Source organism: Sus scrofa, chromosome 1 (assembly GCF_054392235.1).
Source record: "Sus scrofa isolate SSC_HxYL_T2T_F1_AM1 chromosome 1, Sscrofa_HxYL_maternal_Yorkshire_Landrace_v2.0, whole genome shotgun sequence".
NCBI lineage: Eukaryota > Metazoa > Chordata > Mammalia > Artiodactyla > Suidae > Sus > Sus scrofa.
In genome coordinates, this window is record NC_139383.1 from 57,764,423 (window position 1) to 57,785,168 (window position 20,746).

The window sequence follows — 20,746 nt, forward strand, 5'->3', positions numbered from 1 at the left end:
CCATCTGTAGTGAAAGTGCTTTGCCCTATTTTATTTATTTTTTTGTCTTTTTGCCTTTTCTAGGGCTGCTCCCGCTGTATATGGAGGTTCCCAGGCTAGGGGTCCAATTAAAGCTGTAGTCACCGGCCTACACCAGAGCCACAGCAACACAGGATCCGAGCCATGTCTGCAACCTACACCACAGCTCACAGCAACACCGGATACTTAACCCACTGAGCTAGGCCAGGGATTGAACCCGCAACCTCATGGTTCCTACTCAGATTCGTTCACCACTGAGCCACGACAGGAACTCTGCTTTGCCCTATTTTAATATTTCTTCACTTTGGGGTCCAAAAAATGCTTTCCAGGAACAGGCAGGAGCATATTTTCTTCAACTGTGCCCACGACACAGATCTCATCACTTTGTATACCTAAACCTACGCCTGCAACTACAGTGCAAGCATGCATCTTTAGTCTCAAAACCTACTCCTGGAATTACTGCTACATGTACTTGTACAATTTACCTTGTACTTGCCTTTTCCTAAAATTGGAAGCTAGGCACACAGGCCAGGTGGTTCCATATAAACAATAACATCCAAGGTTTTTAGGCCACCAAGACAATTCAGAATGCATCCTTAACCCATAACATAGCTGAAGTACAAGACTAATAACAGTCCTATAGGGCTGAATATTTGTGCCACTATGTCTCCAAGAGGAAGGGTTTGGTACATCAGTTTGGAGGGAGTGGAGCAGGAAAACATTTATCACCTCAGCTATAGAAGCAGATGGAAAGACCACCCAGTGCCAGGCCACTAGCATACACCTCCTACACTAGAGAACTGAAGACTACCATGATGGTTCAGGGAAGGGATCTAATGGTTAGACCACAGGGGCCCAGTCAGGGAAGAAGACAGTACGGTTGAAGACGAGCGGGAAAGGAGCAGTGTTCCATTCAGCCAGGAACCTGGGCTGGTATAGTTCACCACTGAACCCCCAATAACTGCTAATTCATCTCTACACATTCCAAGCACTCAACAATTATTAACACAGAGAGGAAGGAGGAGATAAGAAACAGATGACTCTGCTAGAGAAGCAACGATCTGAAAAAATCCAGAGTGCCTTAGAAAGATATCTAATATAACTACCTCATTTAAATATTTGACAGAAGCAACCTGGTAAAAATAAGAGCAAGGGTCAAAACTCACCTGCATTTCCCACTTAATCATTCATTTATTCATCCATTCATTTACTCAATCAATAGACATAGCCTAACAGTCTGAATGTCTATGACTGTTAGGCTATGAGGCATATGCCAGGGATAGGAAGAAGGATAGGAAGATGAATGACATAATACCTGCCTTCAGGGGATCACAAGACTATTTTTGTAAAAGGTGATGAGGTTGCATAGTTGAAACATTATGAGCTGAATTATCACTACAGGAAAACTCTTATTTTGAGCACCAAACAATGAATATACTTTTACAAGACAATTTATTCATATATTAAAGACTAAATTTTCTCCTATATTTACATGCTGGTTATATATTTTAGTACCACTCAATTATGATTATGCTACATATGCTGTCTCAGATAACTAGTTCAAAAATAATCATGAGTATGATACACTAAAATCACAATGAAAATCCAATATCTGTGAACCAGAAGAAGAGAATCTTCATTCATTTAAAATCATTCTTACCCCTTGGTATAAAAAATGGATGAATTCCCCAAAGATTATCTATTCCAGTGAAGTCTTTGGTTTTGAGTCTATCATAAATCTTCAATTCATTTTTCTGACTTTCTGTAAGTCGGACTATCTTGGAAAGTTTCTTGATTAGGAATTTCAGACATTCTTTGCGAGCCAAGAGGGCCGTACCAAACCCAGAAGAAGTTACTCCTAAAAGAAAGACGATCAGTACATCAAACAGCAGGGCACAAAGCCTCACAAGCATTCAACAGGTACTCTAGGGTGGGCTCCTAGGGAAATGGGGCCTGAACTGAATTACAGACAAAACACAACTGCTGGTGTAAGCAGTCCTAAGAGGTCTGACTCCCCTCTCCCCACAACTGTCACATCTTCATTTCAGCAGCAGCATATTCAGTAAAGCACTCAAGTCAGGCCAGGAAAAATCAGCCTAGAGAAAAGCATAAGCAATGTGATGCTTTTAGCCATGTGGTTTGTGTTTCTCATTCTCGTGGCTGGAAAAGTAACTTAAAAATTGAATTTAATAAAATTACAGTAAACTTAATTAAACTAAAAGCCTCAGGACCATTAACTCTGAATAACCATTTGTGTTAAGAAATATCTCGTTCTTCACAAGCAAGGACATTTTCAGCAGTCTTCTTTCTACCATAATCACTACTGCACGTTTCCTAAATCCGTGGTCTTTAAGCAATGAAAATTGTCATATATTTTATACCAATCACCTCTCAAAAGAGTGAAAAAAAAGAAGAGCTACTCTGAGTCTTAGAAATGTTAGAATAAGTGATTCTATCTGGCTCAGAGGTCTGGGCTCGCTTCATCCCACAGCCCCCTCTGCCCTAAGCCCATATTCTCACCAGCTACAGACAACGTACCTGAACCTATTCCATCTATGTACACCAGGCAAGCAGCGTGGACAAAAGACGTCACTGTGGAGACCGTTTCCAGCCTCTTCCAAGCAGCTTCCTCCCCCATTGTGTTCATGAAGTTAACCCAGGACAGGATATCTCTGATACTGACCACACACCTCCGGCCAAACTCCTGGTGGGTCAGCCAGTCAATGAAATCCAGCATCACCTCAGCTATATCAGCTCCTAAGACACAAGGAAGCAAAAGTATTTGTTATTCAGGAAGACTCCAGAAGGAGGGCTTGCAACCTGGGCCCACTGCTGGTCTGAAAGGCGTCTGGGTTCCATGAGTTTATATGCAATTTCTTTTTCTTTTTAGGGCTGCACCTGCAGCTTATGGAAGTTCCCAGGCTAGGGATCAAATAGGAGGTGCACCTGCCCACTCACGCCACAGCCACAGCAACACAGGATCCGAGACATGTCTGCAACCTATGCCACAGCTTGTGGCAACGACAGATCCTTACACAACTGAGCGAGGCTAGAGATCGAACCCGAATCCTCATGGATACTAGTCAGGTTCTTAACCTCCGAGCCACAACAAGAAGTCAGATTATATGCAATTTTTGTGAATGTGAATTCGTGTTTTTTTTTTTTTTTTTTTTAAGTAAGTGGGGTCCACAACTTTAATCACATTCAGAAAGGGTTCATGATTACCGTTCCACCCTTACCAAGAACAAACACCGCAAAGAGCTCTTGAGAATTAAAGCCTAAAAAACTGCTCGAAGAAATAAAGTATTCCTTTGGATCATGTTCATATACAATTTTGAAGTTAAAACACAATGATTTTAAAAAGTATACAGGAGTTCCCGTCGTGGCGCAGTGGTTAATGAATCCGACTAGGAACCATGAGGTTTCGGGTTTGATCCCTGCCCTTGCTCAGTGGGTTAATGATCCGGTGTTGCCGTGAGCTGTGGTATAGGTCGCAGACGCAGCTTGGATCCTGCGTTGCTGTGGCTCTGGCGTAGGCCGGTGGTTACAGCTCCGATTAGACCCCTAGCCTGGGAACCTCCATATGCCGCAGCCCAAGAAATAGCAAAAAGACAAAAAAAAAAAAAAAAAAAAAAAAAAACTAAAAAGTATACAAATTATATTGTAAAATATTTATCTAGAAACCAAATACTTTCTAATACACAGAAATGCAAAGAAATGCCAATTAAATTTAATAGAGCACTTAATATAAGTTCTGATGTCATGAACATTTATTTTAAAATCGTGAATACCAAATGATTTTTTTTAAAAAAGAAAAAAGGTAGTTCCCGCTATGGTGCAGTAAATTAAGAATCTGATTGTAGCAGCTTGGGTCACTGTGGAGAGGCAAGTTCAATCACCAGCCCACCACAGTGGGTTAACGAATCTGACGTTGCCACAGCTGTGGCCTGGATTCAATACCAGGCCCAGGAAGCCGCATATGCTGTGAGAGCCACTATTTTAAAAAAAGAGGGAGTTGTTCTCTTCTGGCGCAGCAGTTAAGGATCCAGCATTGTCACTGCAGTGGTTCAGGTTGCTACTGTGGCCTGGGTTCGATCCCTGAGCTGGGAACTTCTCTTTACCAAAGGCATGTCCAAAAAAATTTTTAAAAAGAAAAAAGAAATCAGCACTGCTATAATATAAAGCAGACTACACAGTAACACCTTTAAGCTACACTGAAAATGGATAAGAAGAAAAATACTCCCACCAGTGTAAGAATAAGTAAAAATAAAATGTGAATTTTTTACCTAAAAAAAAATACTAATAATAGAAGAAAAGAAAAACATAAATCTTAAGAAAGAACTTAAAATGACAACTCATGGGGAAAAGTCTAGAAACAAGGAAAGAAATTAAAGGCTGTCTCTACAATTAGATATTAAATACAGGTGCTTAGATCCACATTTTCGAGTGGAACAAATCTGAGGAAAATCAGGGACTTAAATGAAAATGGAATTCCAGATCCATTAATAAAGAATTAAATCATGACTACTGAATAAACAGAAGCTCATCAGAATAAAGTGGATGGGATGGGTTCATATATGCATTTTTTAATAACAAAAATTAAAAAGTATCTGAATAGGGAAATATATGTGATAAATGTAATAATATCCAAAAATACATGAATAGCAATATGTAAACTATTTTTAAATAAACCACACAGAATAATCCATGTCATTAATAATTCAAGGAAATAAAATCTTAGAATGTCCATTAAATTAATAAGGATAAAATAATGGATTAAGCTTCATTTTAAAAATGAAAGCTCTGCATTGGGAGGCACATTTACAAAGTTGCTGGTAACCTTGTCAAGGGGACCAACTTTCTGGAAAGCAATCTGTCTATAACCAATGGGAGCTCAAAAGTTCCTCATTTCCACTTTCAGAAATACAACTTTAAGAAAAATTCTGAACAGTATGTCATTTTTATGAAAAGCTACGAGAAATATTGGTCTCAAAGTGCAAGAATGGAAAAAGCCCACGTGCCCTTTGGGTTTTTTTGTTTGTTTTTGGGTCTTTTTGCTTTTTCTGTGGCATACAGAAGTTCTCAGGCTAGGGGTTGAATCAGAGCTGCAGCTACCAGCCTACACCACAGCCACAGCAACTCCAGATCTGAGTCACATCTGTAACCTACACTGCAGCTTGCGACAATACCAGATCCTTAAACCACTGAGCGAGGCCGGGGACTGAACTCGCATCCTCATGGATACTAGTCGGATTTTTAACCTGCTGAGCCAAAACAGGAGCTCCTCAAATTTTTTTTAACATACTTCAATTTTATGGAATCTTTTCTGTTTTGTAATACTATCAATATATGGATAACACTACCATAGAGATTTGTGAACCAAAGTAGTAGAGAAAGTAAGCAGTACACAGCATTGTTTGTATTTTGATTAAGACAACGCAGTAAATATGCCCTAAATAGGTTCTGAACTCAATTTAGAATTCATAATAGCTGAATTCATACATTCAATAAATCATACATATATTTAAAGAAAATTTGGAAAAAAAGCTATGTCTAATTTCCTGTTTTATACTGCACAATTTAAAAAATGTTTTAGGAGTTCCTGCTGTGGTGCAGGAATTCCTAGTTGGAAAGGAATCCAACTAGGAACCATGACGTTTCAGGTTCAATCCCTGGTCTCGATCAGTGGATTAAGGATCCAGCATTGCTGTGAGCTGTGGTGTAGGTTGCAGACATAGCTCGGATCTGCCATTGTTGTGGCTGTGGTATAGGTCAGCAGCTGTAGCTCCAATTAGACTCCTAGCTTGGGAATCTCCATATGCCATGGGTGCAGCCCTAAAAAGCCAAAAATAAAATAAAAAATAAAAAATGTTTTAATGCTGTGCCAATTTGACTGATTTCCAAATGATAAAACTAATAAAAATTATTAAGCCTTTTCTCCCCCCTCCCCATTGCTCCCTCAGGGTCTCTAATGCCTCCCCAGGGAAGTCTGCTGCCATGCAGCCTGGAAAGCATGCATTAAACAAGCTCCTTAAGGACAAGGAGTAAGGCTCAGAGCTAAGCCATTGGGGCCCCAATGCTTACACCCTAAGGAGGAATTTTTCACTTAGTTAAGCATGGTGCATACTGATGATGCAGCAAAATGTGGCAGCTTAATGGCAGTTCCATCCTCTGCCACTCTTATCACAATCCAAAGAGCTCAGAAAAGCGGCCCATAGCAGACTCTGAGGTTACTTCCTGGGGGGACCCACGCCCAATACAGAGCAGAAAGACAAACCATGCCAGCTTAAAAACTTGTCTTCTCCTCTTTTTACTTGAATTTTCACCATAAATGCAGCATTGCAAACAGCACAGCACCAAGACAGAAGTTTTGAGTTCCAGCTGTGGACCAAATACTACTATACCACCTGGAAACCTGTTATGCCGCACCCCAGACGGAGTCAGAAACCCTGGGAGCAGGGCCCAGCAAGCTGTAAACAAGTTCTCCAAGTGAATTTGGGAACCACAGGCTTAGTCAATTCTGTGCTTTTGAATGACTGTGATATTGTTGAGCCTGAGAGACTCCAGCTGTTCAGATGGCACTATGTATACCTGGGACTATCAGTGAGGTCCCTTCCTAAAGGAAGTCTTCACTCAGAGGACTAACAAACCAATCTTTCCTCACATAACACAGGTGAGGCTGGATCCACGCTCCTGCTGTCCATAACCTTCCTAATTTTGAAGCTGTGCTTCAGCGCATTTATTTATTTTTGTTTTTTTTTGGGGGGGGGGGCACCAGAGACATATGGAAGTTCTCAGCCTGGGGGTTGAATTGTAGCTACAGCTGCCAGCCTACGCCACAGCAACACAGAAACTGAGCTGCACCTGTGACCTAACCAAGCTCACAGCAACGCCAGATCCCCGACCCACTGAGCAAGACCAGGAATCAAACTCCCGTTCTCATGGATACTAGCTGGATTCGTTACTACTGCGCCACAAGGGGAACTCCCTGCCTTGCAAAAGATGAACACACCCATGAATCCCAATCTCAGAGAAGCAGACAGCCTTTTATACTCTCTAACATAGAGAGGCAAAATGATTTTAAAAAACCATTTCCAGAGTTCCCGTTGTGGCTCAGTGGTTAATGAACCCAACTAGTATCCACGAGGATGAGGGTTCAATCCCTGGCCTTGCTCAGTGGGTTAAGGATCCAGCATGCTGTGAGCTGTGGTGTAGGTCACAGATGAGGCTTAGATCCAGCATTGCTGTGGTTGTGATGGAGGCTGGCAACTGCATTTCTGATTGGACCTCTAGCCTGGGAACTTCCCTTTGCCATGAGTGCATCCCTAAAAAGACCAAAAAGGAAAAAAAAAGGTGAAAAAAAAAACTACTTGGAATAAGGTTTGTTGATTAAGGCTTAGAACCAGATTCATGTGCTAAATTTAGTCATTCAAGGCCTAGAGTATGTATACATCAAAGCAATCTAGGCTGAATTCTTTTTTTTTTTTTTTTTTTTTTTTTTTTGTCATTTTGCCATTTCTTGGGCCACTCCCGCGGCACATGGAGATTCCCAGGCTAGGGGTCTAATCGGACCTGTAGCCGCCGGCCTACACCACAGCCACAGCAACTCGAGATCCGAGCCACATCTGCAACCTACACCACAGCTCACGGCAATGCCGGATCTCTAACCCACTGAGCAAGGCCAGGGATCGAACCCACAACCTCATGGTTCCTAGTTGGATTTGTTAACCACTGAGCCATGACGGGAACTCCAAGGCTGAATTTTATATGGGAGTTTTAAAAATACTATTCTAGGAGTTCGCTGGTGGCCAACTGTTAAAAATCTGGCATTGTCACTGTTGCGGTTCATTGTCACTACTGTGGCTGCAGCCAAAAAGAAAAAACAAAATATTCTATTTTCTTTCTGCTTGAAAATTTTCTTAATAAGAACAAAGTCTTTAAATAAAGTGAAAAAATAAATTAGTTGATGGTTACTAAAGAAATGCAACTTAAAATTCTATAAACACTTTTCTAAATATGGTAGCTATTATAACTTAAACCAAGAGTTCCCGTTGTGGCGCAGTGGTTAACGAATCTGACTAGGAACCATGAGGTTGCAGGTTCGATCCCTGGCCTTGCTCAGTGGGTTAAGGATCCGGCATTGCCATGAGCTGTGGTGTAGGTTGCAGGTGCGGCTCGGATCCTGAGTTGCTGTGGCTGTGGTGTAGGTAGGCGGCTACAGATCCCATTGGACCCCTAGCCTGGGAACCTCCATATGCCGCCAGAGCGGCCCTAGAAAAGGCCAAAAAAACCCCTTAAACCACATTTCCTTATCATTAACAAATAAATACACCTTAGATAAAGATGGCCAACAGGGAGTTCCCATCACGGTTCAATGGAAACAAATCTGACTAGCATCCATGAGGACATAGGTTCAATCCCTAGCCTCACTCAGTGGGTTAAGTAAGGATCCAGTGCTGCCATGAGCTGTGGTGTAGGTCGCAGACATGGCTCAGATCTGACATTGCTGTGGCTGTGACGTAGACCAGCAGCTGTAGCTCTGACTGGACCCCTAGCGGGGGAACCTCCTTGAGCTGAGGGTGTGACCCTAAAGATTTAAAAAAAAAAAAAAAAAATACAGCCAACAGATGAAACAATCAGAGCTAGAATTTAGTAACCCTGGTGAAGGAGGCAATACGAAGAAGGGGCACTTTGGCAGAAGGTAACAGGCAAGTACCACATTTTCCTCCCATCTACTCACTCCCCTTTCTCCTTAGAACACACCGAACATACATACTGCCAAGGTCCTCTTCCCCTCACTCCAGCACACTCCTCCGCCCGTTACCAGCACTGCCACCTCAAACTCTCACCTTTATGATCTGTTCTGCCCAGAGACAATCCTGGACGAAGATTACGGCTGATTATCTGAATTAAATCGTCACGGCTTGTGCTTTGAGGGCACCATATTTCCGTAAAACGGTTTCTTAAGGCAGGAGACAGCTACAAAGAACACAGATTTGAATGTGAATTAAATACCTATGAGAAAAGCTGGAAAACAAATCCTCTGAAAGAATGGTGGTTGTGATTCTGGCAAGTACCAGGTGCTTCTTCTATTACCACTATCGCTATACATAATTTATTTATTGAACGCCTATTTGTCCTGGTTCCTTCATCTCATTAATCTCTACCACACTCTCCAAGCAAATATTACCACACTTTCTTTAAAACTTCAAGGTCTCCTAGAGTAAGGGGTGCAAGGAGGGTTCCAGCCCCAGTGAATGACACCCAAATCTGAACACTTTCACCTAAGCAAAGGCCCTTCCCTTTATCTTAACTAGTGGTTTAGAGAAAATAAACACTACCTTTCTATGGAGAAGAGCTGTCTGAAGTAATTAGGGTTAGAACTGATGTGGGTAAAAGGGAGTGAAATTATATGATGTGTGCATTCATCTCACATGGGTAAAGAACTACTTAATCCCTTTAATCTCAGGCCGTTTCCCTCAGTCTGGATTCCTATTACCCTCCTCTAGGTCAGGTAACCCCCATTCAAAAAGTTCACCAATGACTTCCTTTTATTGGACAGATCAACCCCACCCTTCGTCTCCTGGCCTAGCAGAGCAGAACCAGGAACAAAGCCTGGACTCAGAAACAGCTCAGCAAAGACCTTATGGGTGTGCACATGCTGCTCTGCACCATCCCGGCCAAGCAGGGCCTCTGGTTCCAGGATCCCACCTTCCCTGAAGCAGGGCACACAAAAACAAAAGGCAGGAGATCCCGTTGTGGCTCAGTGGTTAACAAATCTGATTAGGAACCATGAGGTTGCGGGTTCAATCCCTGGCCTTGCTCAGTGGGTTAAGGATCTGGCGTTGCCGTGAGCTGTGGTGTAGGTTGCAGACGTGGCTCGGATCCCGAGTTGCTATGGCTGTGGTGTAGGCTGGTGCTACAGGTCCAATTCGACCCCCAGCCTGGGAATCTCGATATGCCGCAAGAGCAGCCCAAGAAAATGGCAAAAAGACAAAAAAAAAAAAAAAAAAAAAAAGACAGCTTCCCCTTAAGTAAAAGTTGGCAATCTCCGTCTAAAAAAACTTAAGCTAACCTGACAGGCAAGTTAATATACACAACCTTGAAGCTAGGTTTTTCTGTGGTATTTCCACTTGCCATCCAGTGCTTTCATACTTTGAAACTGTGATACGCTTTATTTATTCTCCTTCACACGTTTCCAGAAGCACAGCGATGATCTTTCTTCTTAAGCTACTGATGAAAAGCAGGCCCAAAATATTTTCACATTTCAGGCACCCACCACGTTACCAAGAATCTTAATTGCTTTCATTCCTGATAAACCTGTATCTTCTCAGCATCCTGACCTACTACCACCCTACACTCTTCCTGACTCAGAACAGGGTCCCACATACAACACAGAGTTCTCCACCGAGAGGCTTCACAAGTCTGGAAGCCATTGGGCTGAGGAGGGTGTTCTGTGCTGGCTGGATCCTTACACTGCCCTCTGAACAGAAGAGACCACCCTCACACTTCCTTTACCAGCAGTCTGAAGGTGGCCTACACAACCCCTGAGAGAATGGATACGCTCCACCTGCAAAACGAGGACAGGATCCTGGCAGCGACTATTCTGTCACTTCAAAATCACTCCTTTCTGCACATTCCTGTTTAAGAAAGTAGACTAGAAATAGAGTGTAAGAATAAACTTCAGGAGTTCTGGCACAGTGGTTAACGAATGCGACTAGGAACCATGAGGTTGCGGTTCAACCCCTGGTCTTGCTCACTGGGTTAAGGATCTGGCGTTGCCGTGAGCTGTGGTGTAGGTCACAGATGCGGCTTGGATCCCGAGTTGCTGTGGCTGTGGCATAGGCTGGCGGCTACAGCTCCAATTAGACCCCTAGCTTGGGAACCTCCATATGCCACAGGAGCAGCCCTAGAAAAGAAAAAAAAAAAAAAAATCATTTTCAAACTTACGATCCATATTTTTCTGGATTTTTACCTTTTACTCAGTTTTACCCAACGTAAAATCCCAGATGCATTTTTTACATACTATATTTATGGGTACCAGTGAGCTGAGGTCAAAAAGCAGAAAAAAAATTGTGCTTCAAGAATACAGTTTTGGGAGTTCCCGTCATGGCGCAGTGGTTAACGAATCCGACTAGGAACCATGAGGTTTCGGGTTCGGTCCCTGCCCTTGCTCAGTGGGTTAACGATCCGGCGTTGCTGTGAGCTGTGGTGTAGGTTGTAGACACGGCTCGGATCCAGCGTTGCTGTGGCTCTGGCGTAGGCCGGTGGCTACAGCTCCGATTCAACCCCTAGCCTGGGAACCTCCATATGCCGCGGGAGCGGCCCAAGAAATAGCAACAACAACAACAACAACAACAAAAAGACAAAAAAAAAAAAAAAAGAATATAGTTTTGGGAATCTCTGGGAGTCTCTGCAGTGGCTGAGTGGTAACGAACCCAACTAGTATCCATGAGTATGCAAGTTTAATCCCTGGCCTCACTCAGTGGGTCAAGGATCCATGGGCAGTAGTGTAGGTCACAGATGAGGCTCTGGTTCCTCTTTGCTGTGGCTGCAGTGCAGGCCTGTAGCTCCCATTCAACCCCTATCCTGGGAACATCCATATGCCACTGGCGCAGCCCTGAAAAGCAAGGGGAAAAAAAAAAAGAAGATAGTTTTTACCTCTTTTTTCCCAAAGTCGCCTCCAGGGTTCATGGTTGCCAAGATACGGAATTTCTTCCCAGCAGTCAACAGCTCTACCTCATTATCCTTCTCTAGGTTGCCTTTTTCAGCTAGTAACAGTGACTTTTCCACTTCAAGGACACTAAAAGAAAAATTGGAGCTTGTTGATTAGAAAAGCCTTATATATTCTATTTTGCGGTCTTCAGTGTTCTTAAAAAGGTTAAAAAAAAAAAAAAAAAACCATCTCCTGTGCCTTCACTTTAGTTAATGGCTTCCCAGCAAACTTCAAAATATGGTATAAAATGGTATTAGCTATGCAATGAAATACTATTCGATTGGCACAACACTGTAAATCAACTATACTTCAGCAAGAAAATTTTAAAAACATTATTAACAATAAAAAGAACACTAATGATATAGGCTACACTGTGAATGGATCTCGAAACATCGATGCAAAGTGAGAGAAAATTTAAATGAACTGTCTTGAGAAGTCAAATCTACATAAACAAGTAGTAGATTAGTCATTGCCTGGAGGAGGAGGTGGTATCCAAGATAAACTAAAGTCACAGGAGGGAATCCTACTGATGGAAATATTGCAAACTGGATTGTGGTGGCTGTAGAACTCAGTAAATTTAACAAACTTATTCAATTAAACATTTAAAACAGGTACATTTCATGATATGTGGCTTATTTTTCTAATCAAGTGACCAAGCTGCTGAATCTTAAGCTCTCAACAAATACCATATCTTACGGAATTCCCGCTGTGGCGCAGTGGTTAACGAATCCCACTAGGAACCATGAGGTTGCAGGTTGGATCCCTGCCCTTGCTCAGTGGGTTAACGATCCGGTGTTGCCGTGAGTTGTGGTGTAGGTCGCAGACGCGGCTTGCATCCCCAGTTGCTGTGGCTCTGGCGTAGGCCAACAGCTACAGGTCCGATTAGACCCTTAGCCTGGGAACCTCCATATGCCGCAGGAGCGGCCCAAGAAATGGCAAAAAGACAAAAAAAACAAAAACAAACAAACAAAAAAAACATATCTTACTATTTTCATTGCATAAGACCTTCTATTTTGATTATTCCCGGTAAATACCAATTTTGTTTCTCCACTGCTTTTTATTTGCCAAAGTGGTGACAGGCAGTTGGTTTCACATGATGGCTAGTGCTTTCAGGGCATTTAGCTGGTGAACCAACAGCTGCTAGAGCTCCCTCATCAGAGCCCACCCATCAGGGCTTCTCTGCACAGCTGGCCAGCCAGTCCTGCCCCTGCTATCAGGGCCTCATCTACTGAAGGTGACAGTCCTGAAATATCATAGATACTCTTTGCATCACTTTTAGCTATTTCTGGAAGCAATGTTCTGAACAGGTGGTCTCTTCAAGGGGTTTATTCCTCTTGTCATGGAGTCTTCCAGTCTAAGAAGCAGTTTCTGTACATTTATTGTAGGTTTCAAGAAATTCATTAAATTGTTTCATCTCATCAGATTCGGTAACTGCAACTATATTCTTTTAGTATGTTCATCAGTCAACTTTGCTGATGCGTGAGTTTCTGTTCTGCTGTGGAAAAGCAGCTGTGCAACCTTTGATCATATGTCTGCATCGAGGCCAGATTTCTTTGTGAAGCACAGGCTCTCGCATTCGACACCAGTATGAGGCTAGGGGGGTGGGGGGTTCGTCCCCAGCCAAGTCTGGGGAGGGGGTTGGAATCCTGGCCTGTGGTTTTGAGGCCTTACAACCATAACATCCAGGATTTTTTTTATTTTTTTTTTGTTTTGTTTTGTTTTTTTGTATTCAGTATTTTTTTTTTTTTTTTTTTTTTTTTTTGGCTTTTTGGCTTTTTGGCTTTTTGCTATTTCTTTGGTCCGCTCCAGCAGCATATGGAGGTTCCCAGGTTAGGGGTCGAATCGGAGCTGTAGCCATCGGCCTACGCCAGAGCCACAGCATCCTGGGATCCGAGCCGCGTCTGAAACCTACACCACAGCTCACAGCAACATCGGACCGTTAACCCACTGAGCAAGGGCAGGGACCAAACCCGCAACCTCATGGTTCCTAGTCAGATTCGTTAACCACTGCGCCACGACGGGAACTCCACATCCAGGATTTTTATTCTAGTTCTTTGAAAAAAAAATTACGGTAACAGCCACATAATTTGCCTTAAAAAGAGTTTTAACTTGGACTTGTTTGTTTTAGCCTTATCATCCCACAGTCCCACCTTCCTGACAGAAAAACTAGGTCTCTTAGAGGAGACACTGATTGCGAGAGCCAGAAAAAGCAAAGAGCTCACCATCATTATTAAACATTTATGCTGTACCTACAAAGAACATTACTGTGCACAAGAATTAATAGCTAAAACATCCAGACCAGCAAAAACACCTAACACAGAGCAAATCTCTTACATCTGTGTACCTGTTGAGTCTTTCCAGGACAGAGTCGTCAGCCAGTGAGATCTCATCCAAGAGGAAAAAGCCATCCTCCTTCATGGCCAGAACCAAAGGCCCATCATGCCACTCAAAGAGCCTTGATGTGTCGATTTCTTCCTACAATTTGGTAAAGAAGAGGGTGAAATTAAAGAGCAGGTGGCTCCACAAGATAATACACATGTAGTTAGTGGGTGTCTGCTGGAGTGAAAGGGTTGTTCTGCAGAAAATAGGAGTCAAAGAACAGAACTTGCATAGAAGGATCCTCATGGAGGCCACTTGCAGACCAGTGAAAATCTAAAGATACCTAACACACCTGAAATCAAATACCTCACCATGAACAGTTGACTCATGCACAGAGCCAACTACTGTTCTTTAAATGAGAGAACATTATCTTTTTCTACTGGACAAACCTTGTCACTTGGCTTTTGCCTCACTGGCCGCAGCCCCCCAAGGAAGTCCGATGTTTCCATGTGCAAGTGGCAGTTGACTGAGTATAATTTCTGATTTGCCAAGGCTGCAAATACCTGACAGATAGTAGTTTTCCCACACCTGTTAGAGATAACACACTAGGTTAACAAGGAGCATGAATTCCAAACATACACCCACAACCACCCCAGTCAGCAAAAGAGAACAGCCCTGGTGAGAACCTCACTGCAGCCATAGACACTGCTGACCCCCTTGGCTCAGAGGACCCTTCCCCAAAACACCAGCACTCTACCATGCTTCTTATCCAGAATGACACACATTGCATGAATTCTATGCAATTGAACTGAACCCTCAAAATGAGTTACTGTAACCCAAGTTTACCCAGTGTCTCCAACCAGCAGCACTGGTTCACCAAATTCCAACGCCCTTCCCACCAGCATCGCCAGTCTCCGCATGCCCTCAGTCCACACGATGTGACTGAATTTAGACTCCAAAGAGGATGTCTGAACAGACAATTTACCTAGCAAAGGCAGAGTACATATTTAGGTTCTAATATGAGTACAACTCAATTCATTCTCCTCTGGATATTATGGCCTACTCACTCATCAATTTTAGGACATTTTCTTTGGAGAAGAGGGATTGAGGACACAATTTTTTCTTAAAATGTTTTTCGAGGACTTCTTGAATCACATGAACCTCCTCCTGCTTCCTGACCTGGCCTGCTAGAAGCATGAAACCTTTAAAAAAAAAAAAAAAAAAAAAAAAAAAGGTACAGTCAAGCACCAATACCAAGGGACACTGAAACTGCGGAGCCACAGCAACTGTCTTTAGCTGCTGGTAAAGAGGGAAGAACTACTTGGGAAAATGAGGATAACCTACACAACTATATGCCTGCCCGACATCCCAGCAACCTAACTTCTAGGAAAATCCAATGTAAACGAACATGTGTGCCCCAAAAGACATGCAGGAATGTTCAGAGCAGCTTTGCGTCTAACAGCTAAAAAGTAGAGGTAATCTAAATAGCCATCAACAAGAGAATGGATAAACATGTTATGGTATCTGCATACAATGGATTACAGCACAGAAATAATTCAAAAGGAATGAAGTCCTGATACATAGGCAGCATGGCTGTCTTATATTAGACTAAGTGTAAAGAAGCCAGACCTGAGAATACATATTGCATACCACACAGATGAAGCTCAAGTTCAGGCAGAATCCATCAGGGGTGACAGCTGTCAGGGCAATGGCTGCCTACAGGAGTTACAACTGGCAAGAGCCAGGAAGGAATCTTCTAGGTACTGGAAATATCCTAAATCTTAGCCTCAGTGGTGATATACGTGGGTACCCAAATACGTAAAAATAATAGAGGAGTTCCTGTCGTGGCTCAGTGGTTAACGAACCCGACTAGGAACCATAAGGTTGCAGGTTCGATCCCTGGCCTCATTCAGTGGGTTGAGGATCCGGGGTTGCCGTGAGCTGTGGTGTAGGTCGCAGATGCGGCTTGGATCCGGTGTTGCTGTGGCTCTAGTGTAGGCAGGTGGCTACAGCTCCGATTAGACCCCTAGCCTGGGAACCTCCATGTGCCAAGGGTGTGGCCCTGGAAAAGACAAAAAAATTTAAAAATTTAAAAAATAAAAATAATAGAGCACTTTATCCACTTTACTATATATTGCATCTCTATAAAAAAGTTTTTTTTAAAAAAAGTGTGTTCCTCCCTCCATCTATTCTTTAACCAGAAAAAAAGAGAAAATACAATTCTCATGGGTTTAGTTTATTTCCTCTCCATGCTTATTAACCACTGCATTAATGACTCATCAACACTTCTCAAAGAAGAAGATGCTGAAATGCTTTCTATGCTATCATGGAAATGAACATATAATTTCTTCCTAGGGATTAAACCAAAATGATCAAACCTGAGTCTCAGATGACCTAACTGCCTTCTCTCAGAACTGCTATTACACCTGTCAGTTTCTTGTATGCCTGTCTCTACAGCACGTGCATGACTACCCATGGTCACCACAATACAGACACACGGTCCACAAAGACCCAACCAACCACCTGCTTAAACTCCTAGAGGCATTATGTCTGTGTCCTAACTCCCACAGGCGACCACCTGAAGCTAAGAGAGAGGAAACCCTAGCAACCAAAACATAACTGCACAGAGAACTGCAGAAACAGGACCACTTACAAGAGCAATCGGGACTTGAGGGAGAAAGGCTCTGTTTCTGCAGTGCCCACTAAAAGGTACACACTGACCACAAGTCAGGAAAGATTTGTTTTAACAGGATAATTTGCTATCTGCCCCCAAGTCCTCAGTCACAGATTGAGAGCCTCGGAGGAGTGCATACCATCGTTGGCCAAGTGCTGCAGCCAGTCATACTCCTTCTCCGTCTGCTCAGCCAACCTGTAGCGCTCAGCCCATCGAAACAAATCACGGAGGGTGATGAAGCCCTGCTTTCCGGCAAACACTGAAGAACCCCTGCGATATGACTATTAAAGCACCAACACAAATTAAAAAGGGCAATGGCAAATGTAGCATAGCTTACACAAAATTTGTAACAAATTTCAGCTCCCAGAAAAATGACATTCCACTGGGTAAGATTAAGGTTTTAAAATGTAAATGGACTGAAAATAAATGTCCAAACTCATGTATATGAAAAGAATATAAACAAATGATACAATTCCATACCACACGCCATATAGAAAAATACCACAAATAATGGCAAACATGCAGGGAAAATGGTCCCAGTGTGGGACTACAGTAATAAGAGTGGTAATTATTACTATTAGCTTCTAGAAAGTAACTTGAGAGTATATAATTCTGATAAAAACCACTTTTACCCCATAAAATAAAATAAATGAGATGCTCTCTTTTTTAGGGGGGGTGGGAGTTGCTACAGCCACAGCTATAGCATATGGAAGTTCCCAGGCCAGGAATTAAATTAAACCCATGGCTGTGGCAAAACTGGATAAATGGGATATTCTTTTTAAAAAATTACATATAGGAATTCCCACTGTGGCTCAGCAGGTTAAGAGCTCAACTAGTATCCATGAGGATACAGGTTCAATCTCTGGCCTCATTTAGTGGGTTTAAAACCCAGCTTGGGGCAATACTGCAACATAGGTTGCAGGTGCAGTTCAGATCTATAGAGCTTTGGCTCAGATCTGAACCCTAGTCTCAGGTGCGGCCCTAGAAAAGAAAAGAACATATAGATGTAATCTTGGAGTTCCATGGTGGCTCAGTGGGCTACGGTTCCGGCATTGACACTGCTGTGGCTCAGGCTGCTGCGGTGGCACGGTTTAGATCCTTGGCCTAGGAACTTCTGCATGCCACAGACACAACCAAACCAAACCAAACCAAACCAAACCAAATCCTATAGCTTGGTAGAACTGATGAGGGAGAACCATACAAAAAGAGTCTCTTCAGTTATGTCCATTCAAGTTTTATATCCACTTAAAAAATAAAAATTGCAGTTTATCATTGCCTAAATTCCAACCTAAATAAAATGTTCCAATACTATTCACAAGTAGGGAAGTGTCATTATATATGTCAGTCATATATAATTATAAGAAAATTTTTTAACATTGTTATTAAATTTTTGATATACAAAACAAAATTAAAAAATTGATATGAATGGAATGCACTTTAAAGACAAGATCCTTACTCTGAAAAAAAGTAATATAAATGATGAATTGACCGCTGTTTCTACCTGAGGAAGCCTCAGATTCTAATCACCAAATCTATCGAGACACTCCATTTGACACTGAGCTAATTGGTGATGAATACCTGAAGGTCCAGCATGACTCTGACCAGCTTGCTACAGTAGGAGGGCGGCAGGCTACACCGCTTATGCAAAATTGTTTCCAACTCAGAACTAGGCAGTTCATCAAAGTGCAATTCCACAAACCGATTCCTGAAGGCTCTAGAAAGCACCTGGAAATGCAAAGAAACAACATGGGGAAAAGGGCCTTTTCATATGATTTCCAAAACAGAGCCTCTACTCTTCACCACGGAGAGAAAAACCCTTCAAAAGAGGTAAAAACATCACAGGTTCACTAAGAAAGACCCACTGTGGTAACAAGAGAAAGAAGGCAAATGCTACACACCTTTCTGCCTCCGTAAAGTCCCGGGGGATTCTGGGTGGCAAAAAGCATGAAGCGAGGATGTGCTTTAACAACTTCTTGTGTTTCTGTGATGAGCAATTCACGGTTATCATCCAACAGTCTGTTCAATGCCTCCAGTACATCAGTAGGGGCCAAATTTAACTCATCTAAAATAATCCAATAGCCCTTTCTCATAGCATCAATAAGAACACCTTAGAGGAAATAAAAACTAAGATTTAGTGCATAAATACAATTTTTTAATGTTATATACAAATCTAAGATTATCATTAAATTTGAAAGTAAATTCCTCTCTGCAGCTAGTCACGTCCCAAAATAATCTGTGATGTTGACTCAAGGAAGCATAGTTTTCAATTAAAATACTCCTTATTTTGCATAGAGAGGGAGCCAAAGCTGACAAATACCATGTTTCCAACTTATTTTTTTCCCCCTGCAATTGAATTTCATTTAAATCACCATATTCTCATGTCTATTCTCAGCTTCCCTCTGTTCAGTGCTAACCTGACTCTTCAGATGATTCTCTAGGAAATGACTACTCTTCAAAACGAGGCCCTGGAGTTCCTGCCATGGTGCAGCAGGCTAAGAATCCAGCACTGTCTCTGCAGCAGTGCAGGTTTAATCCCCAGCCCAGAGCAGTGGGTTCAGAATTTGGCATTGCTGCAGCTGTGCCATAGGTGGAAGTTCTAGCTCAGAACTGATCCCTGGCCCAGGAATGTCCTGTATGGTATGGGTGCAGAAGAGGTGAGGATGAACTAGGCCCTAGTCCTGTTTACAGCTGACGAGATTAGTGGGGCCCAAAGGAAGCTGGCACTCTAACCATTACCCCTTAACCATTACGTAGCTCAGGGAGAAAGAAACACCAGCTGTTATGACAGAGGTCCATGCGCCTCAACTGGAAGAGGTAAAGATTACTTGAGGAAACCCACAGGATAGAATAACAACCCTACCTTCTTTAAATATCAGCTTCCCTGAGGAGTCGGATGTGTAGCAGCCAATGTACTCCTGAATATCCGTGTGTTCGTGGTTGTTAATACGCACACAGTGGTTACCAGTAGCTGCAGCCAGCCACCGGATCAGGCTGGTTTTACCCACTGATGTCTCTCCCTGAATCAGCACTGGATAGGTTCTTTAAAGATCAGTCAACAAAGCAATTAAAAAAAAAAAAAAAAAAAAGACACCAGAATTAAATCAAGTAGTCGTTAAAATGAACGACCATAACATTTACTATCATCATGAGAGAATGACTATATTCCTGTGCCTTACTGATAGACTGTTTCTTAAGCCCTAATCAGTTTCTATGTAAAAATGGTTCCTCAGAAATTAATGAGGAAAGAAGTTCCAACCTCTCTTGCACTAGTGAGAAAGAGTAAGCGGGGCTAAGCTGTTACTCACTAACAAATAATGGGTGAGAAGTACTGATCAGCAAAGACAGTGTTGACTTCTGGAAGTAATTATTCACTTGGCCAATGAAGACAATAACATCCTTTGAAAGATAAGGAATTAAGACTAGACTTTCAGGGAGTTCCCGTCATGGCTCAGCGGTTAACAAACCCAACTAGCATCCATGAGGACGCAGGTTGGATCCCTGGGTCCAGTGGGTTAAGGATCCAGTGTTGCTGTGAGCTGTGGTATAGGTCACCAACGTGGCTCCCATCCCGAGTTGCTGTGGCACTGTGGCAGCTCTGATTCAATCTCTAGCCTGGGAACTTCCCTATGTTGCAGGTGCGGCCCTAAAAAGACAAAAAAAAAAAAAAAAAAAAAAGACTAGACTTTCAGCAATGCCTATGCTGGTAAGACGTCCGAGTAGTGCAAGGAAAGGGCCACTCACCCTGCAGAGACTACTCGGACTATGTCTCTCAGATTCAGCTTGACAGAAGACGTGAGGATATACGTCTCATCTATTGTAGGCTCCTTGTCCCCCACCGAAATCCAGTAGCCTTCCACCTGGATAAGCCGGCCTCCTTTAGGTTCTGGAATGGGCTGAAAAATCACAAAAGTAGGAGAGTAACCCACAGTCCCACGACACTTATGGCATTCTTTCAGAGAGGGATGTAAAGTGGGACGTGAACTGTCACTAGGAACTGTGCCTTGTTCTTGATGCTTTCA

General features: G+C 42.6%; 1 protein-coding gene across 5 annotated transcripts in view; it reads right to left on the reverse strand.

Annotated features, from left to right (window-relative positions):
- MDN1 (midasin AAA ATPase 1) overlaps nt 1-20,746 on the reverse strand; it is a 166,654-nt gene that overhangs the window by 87,767 nt on the left and 58,141 nt on the right. For all 5 annotated transcript variants that reach the window (XR_014805773.1, XM_084960086.1, XM_084960067.1 and 2 more), the window contains exons 23-35: nt 20,469-20,620; nt 19,588-19,766; nt 18,626-18,834; nt 18,306-18,452; nt 16,867-17,008; nt 15,121-15,255; nt 14,900-15,038; nt 14,503-14,641; nt 14,079-14,209; nt 11,680-11,821; nt 8,868-8,997; nt 2,557-2,775; nt 1,679-1,876 (exon numbers count right to left, since the gene is read on the reverse strand). Coding sequence is in view for 4 of the 5 variants with exons in the window: in XM_084960086.1 (XP_084816212.1) it covers nt 1,679-1,876; nt 2,557-2,775; nt 8,868-8,997; nt 11,680-11,821; nt 14,079-14,209; nt 14,503-14,641; nt 14,900-15,038; nt 15,121-15,255; nt 16,867-17,008; nt 18,306-18,452; nt 18,626-18,834; nt 19,588-19,766; nt 20,469-20,620 (2,062 nt within the window). In the remaining variant the exon portion in view is untranslated. The remainder of the gene's footprint in view (nt 1-1,678; nt 1,877-2,556; nt 2,776-8,867; nt 8,998-11,679; nt 11,822-14,078; nt 14,210-14,502; nt 14,642-14,899; nt 15,039-15,120; nt 15,256-16,866; nt 17,009-18,305; nt 18,453-18,625; nt 18,835-19,587; nt 19,767-20,468; nt 20,621-20,746) is intronic.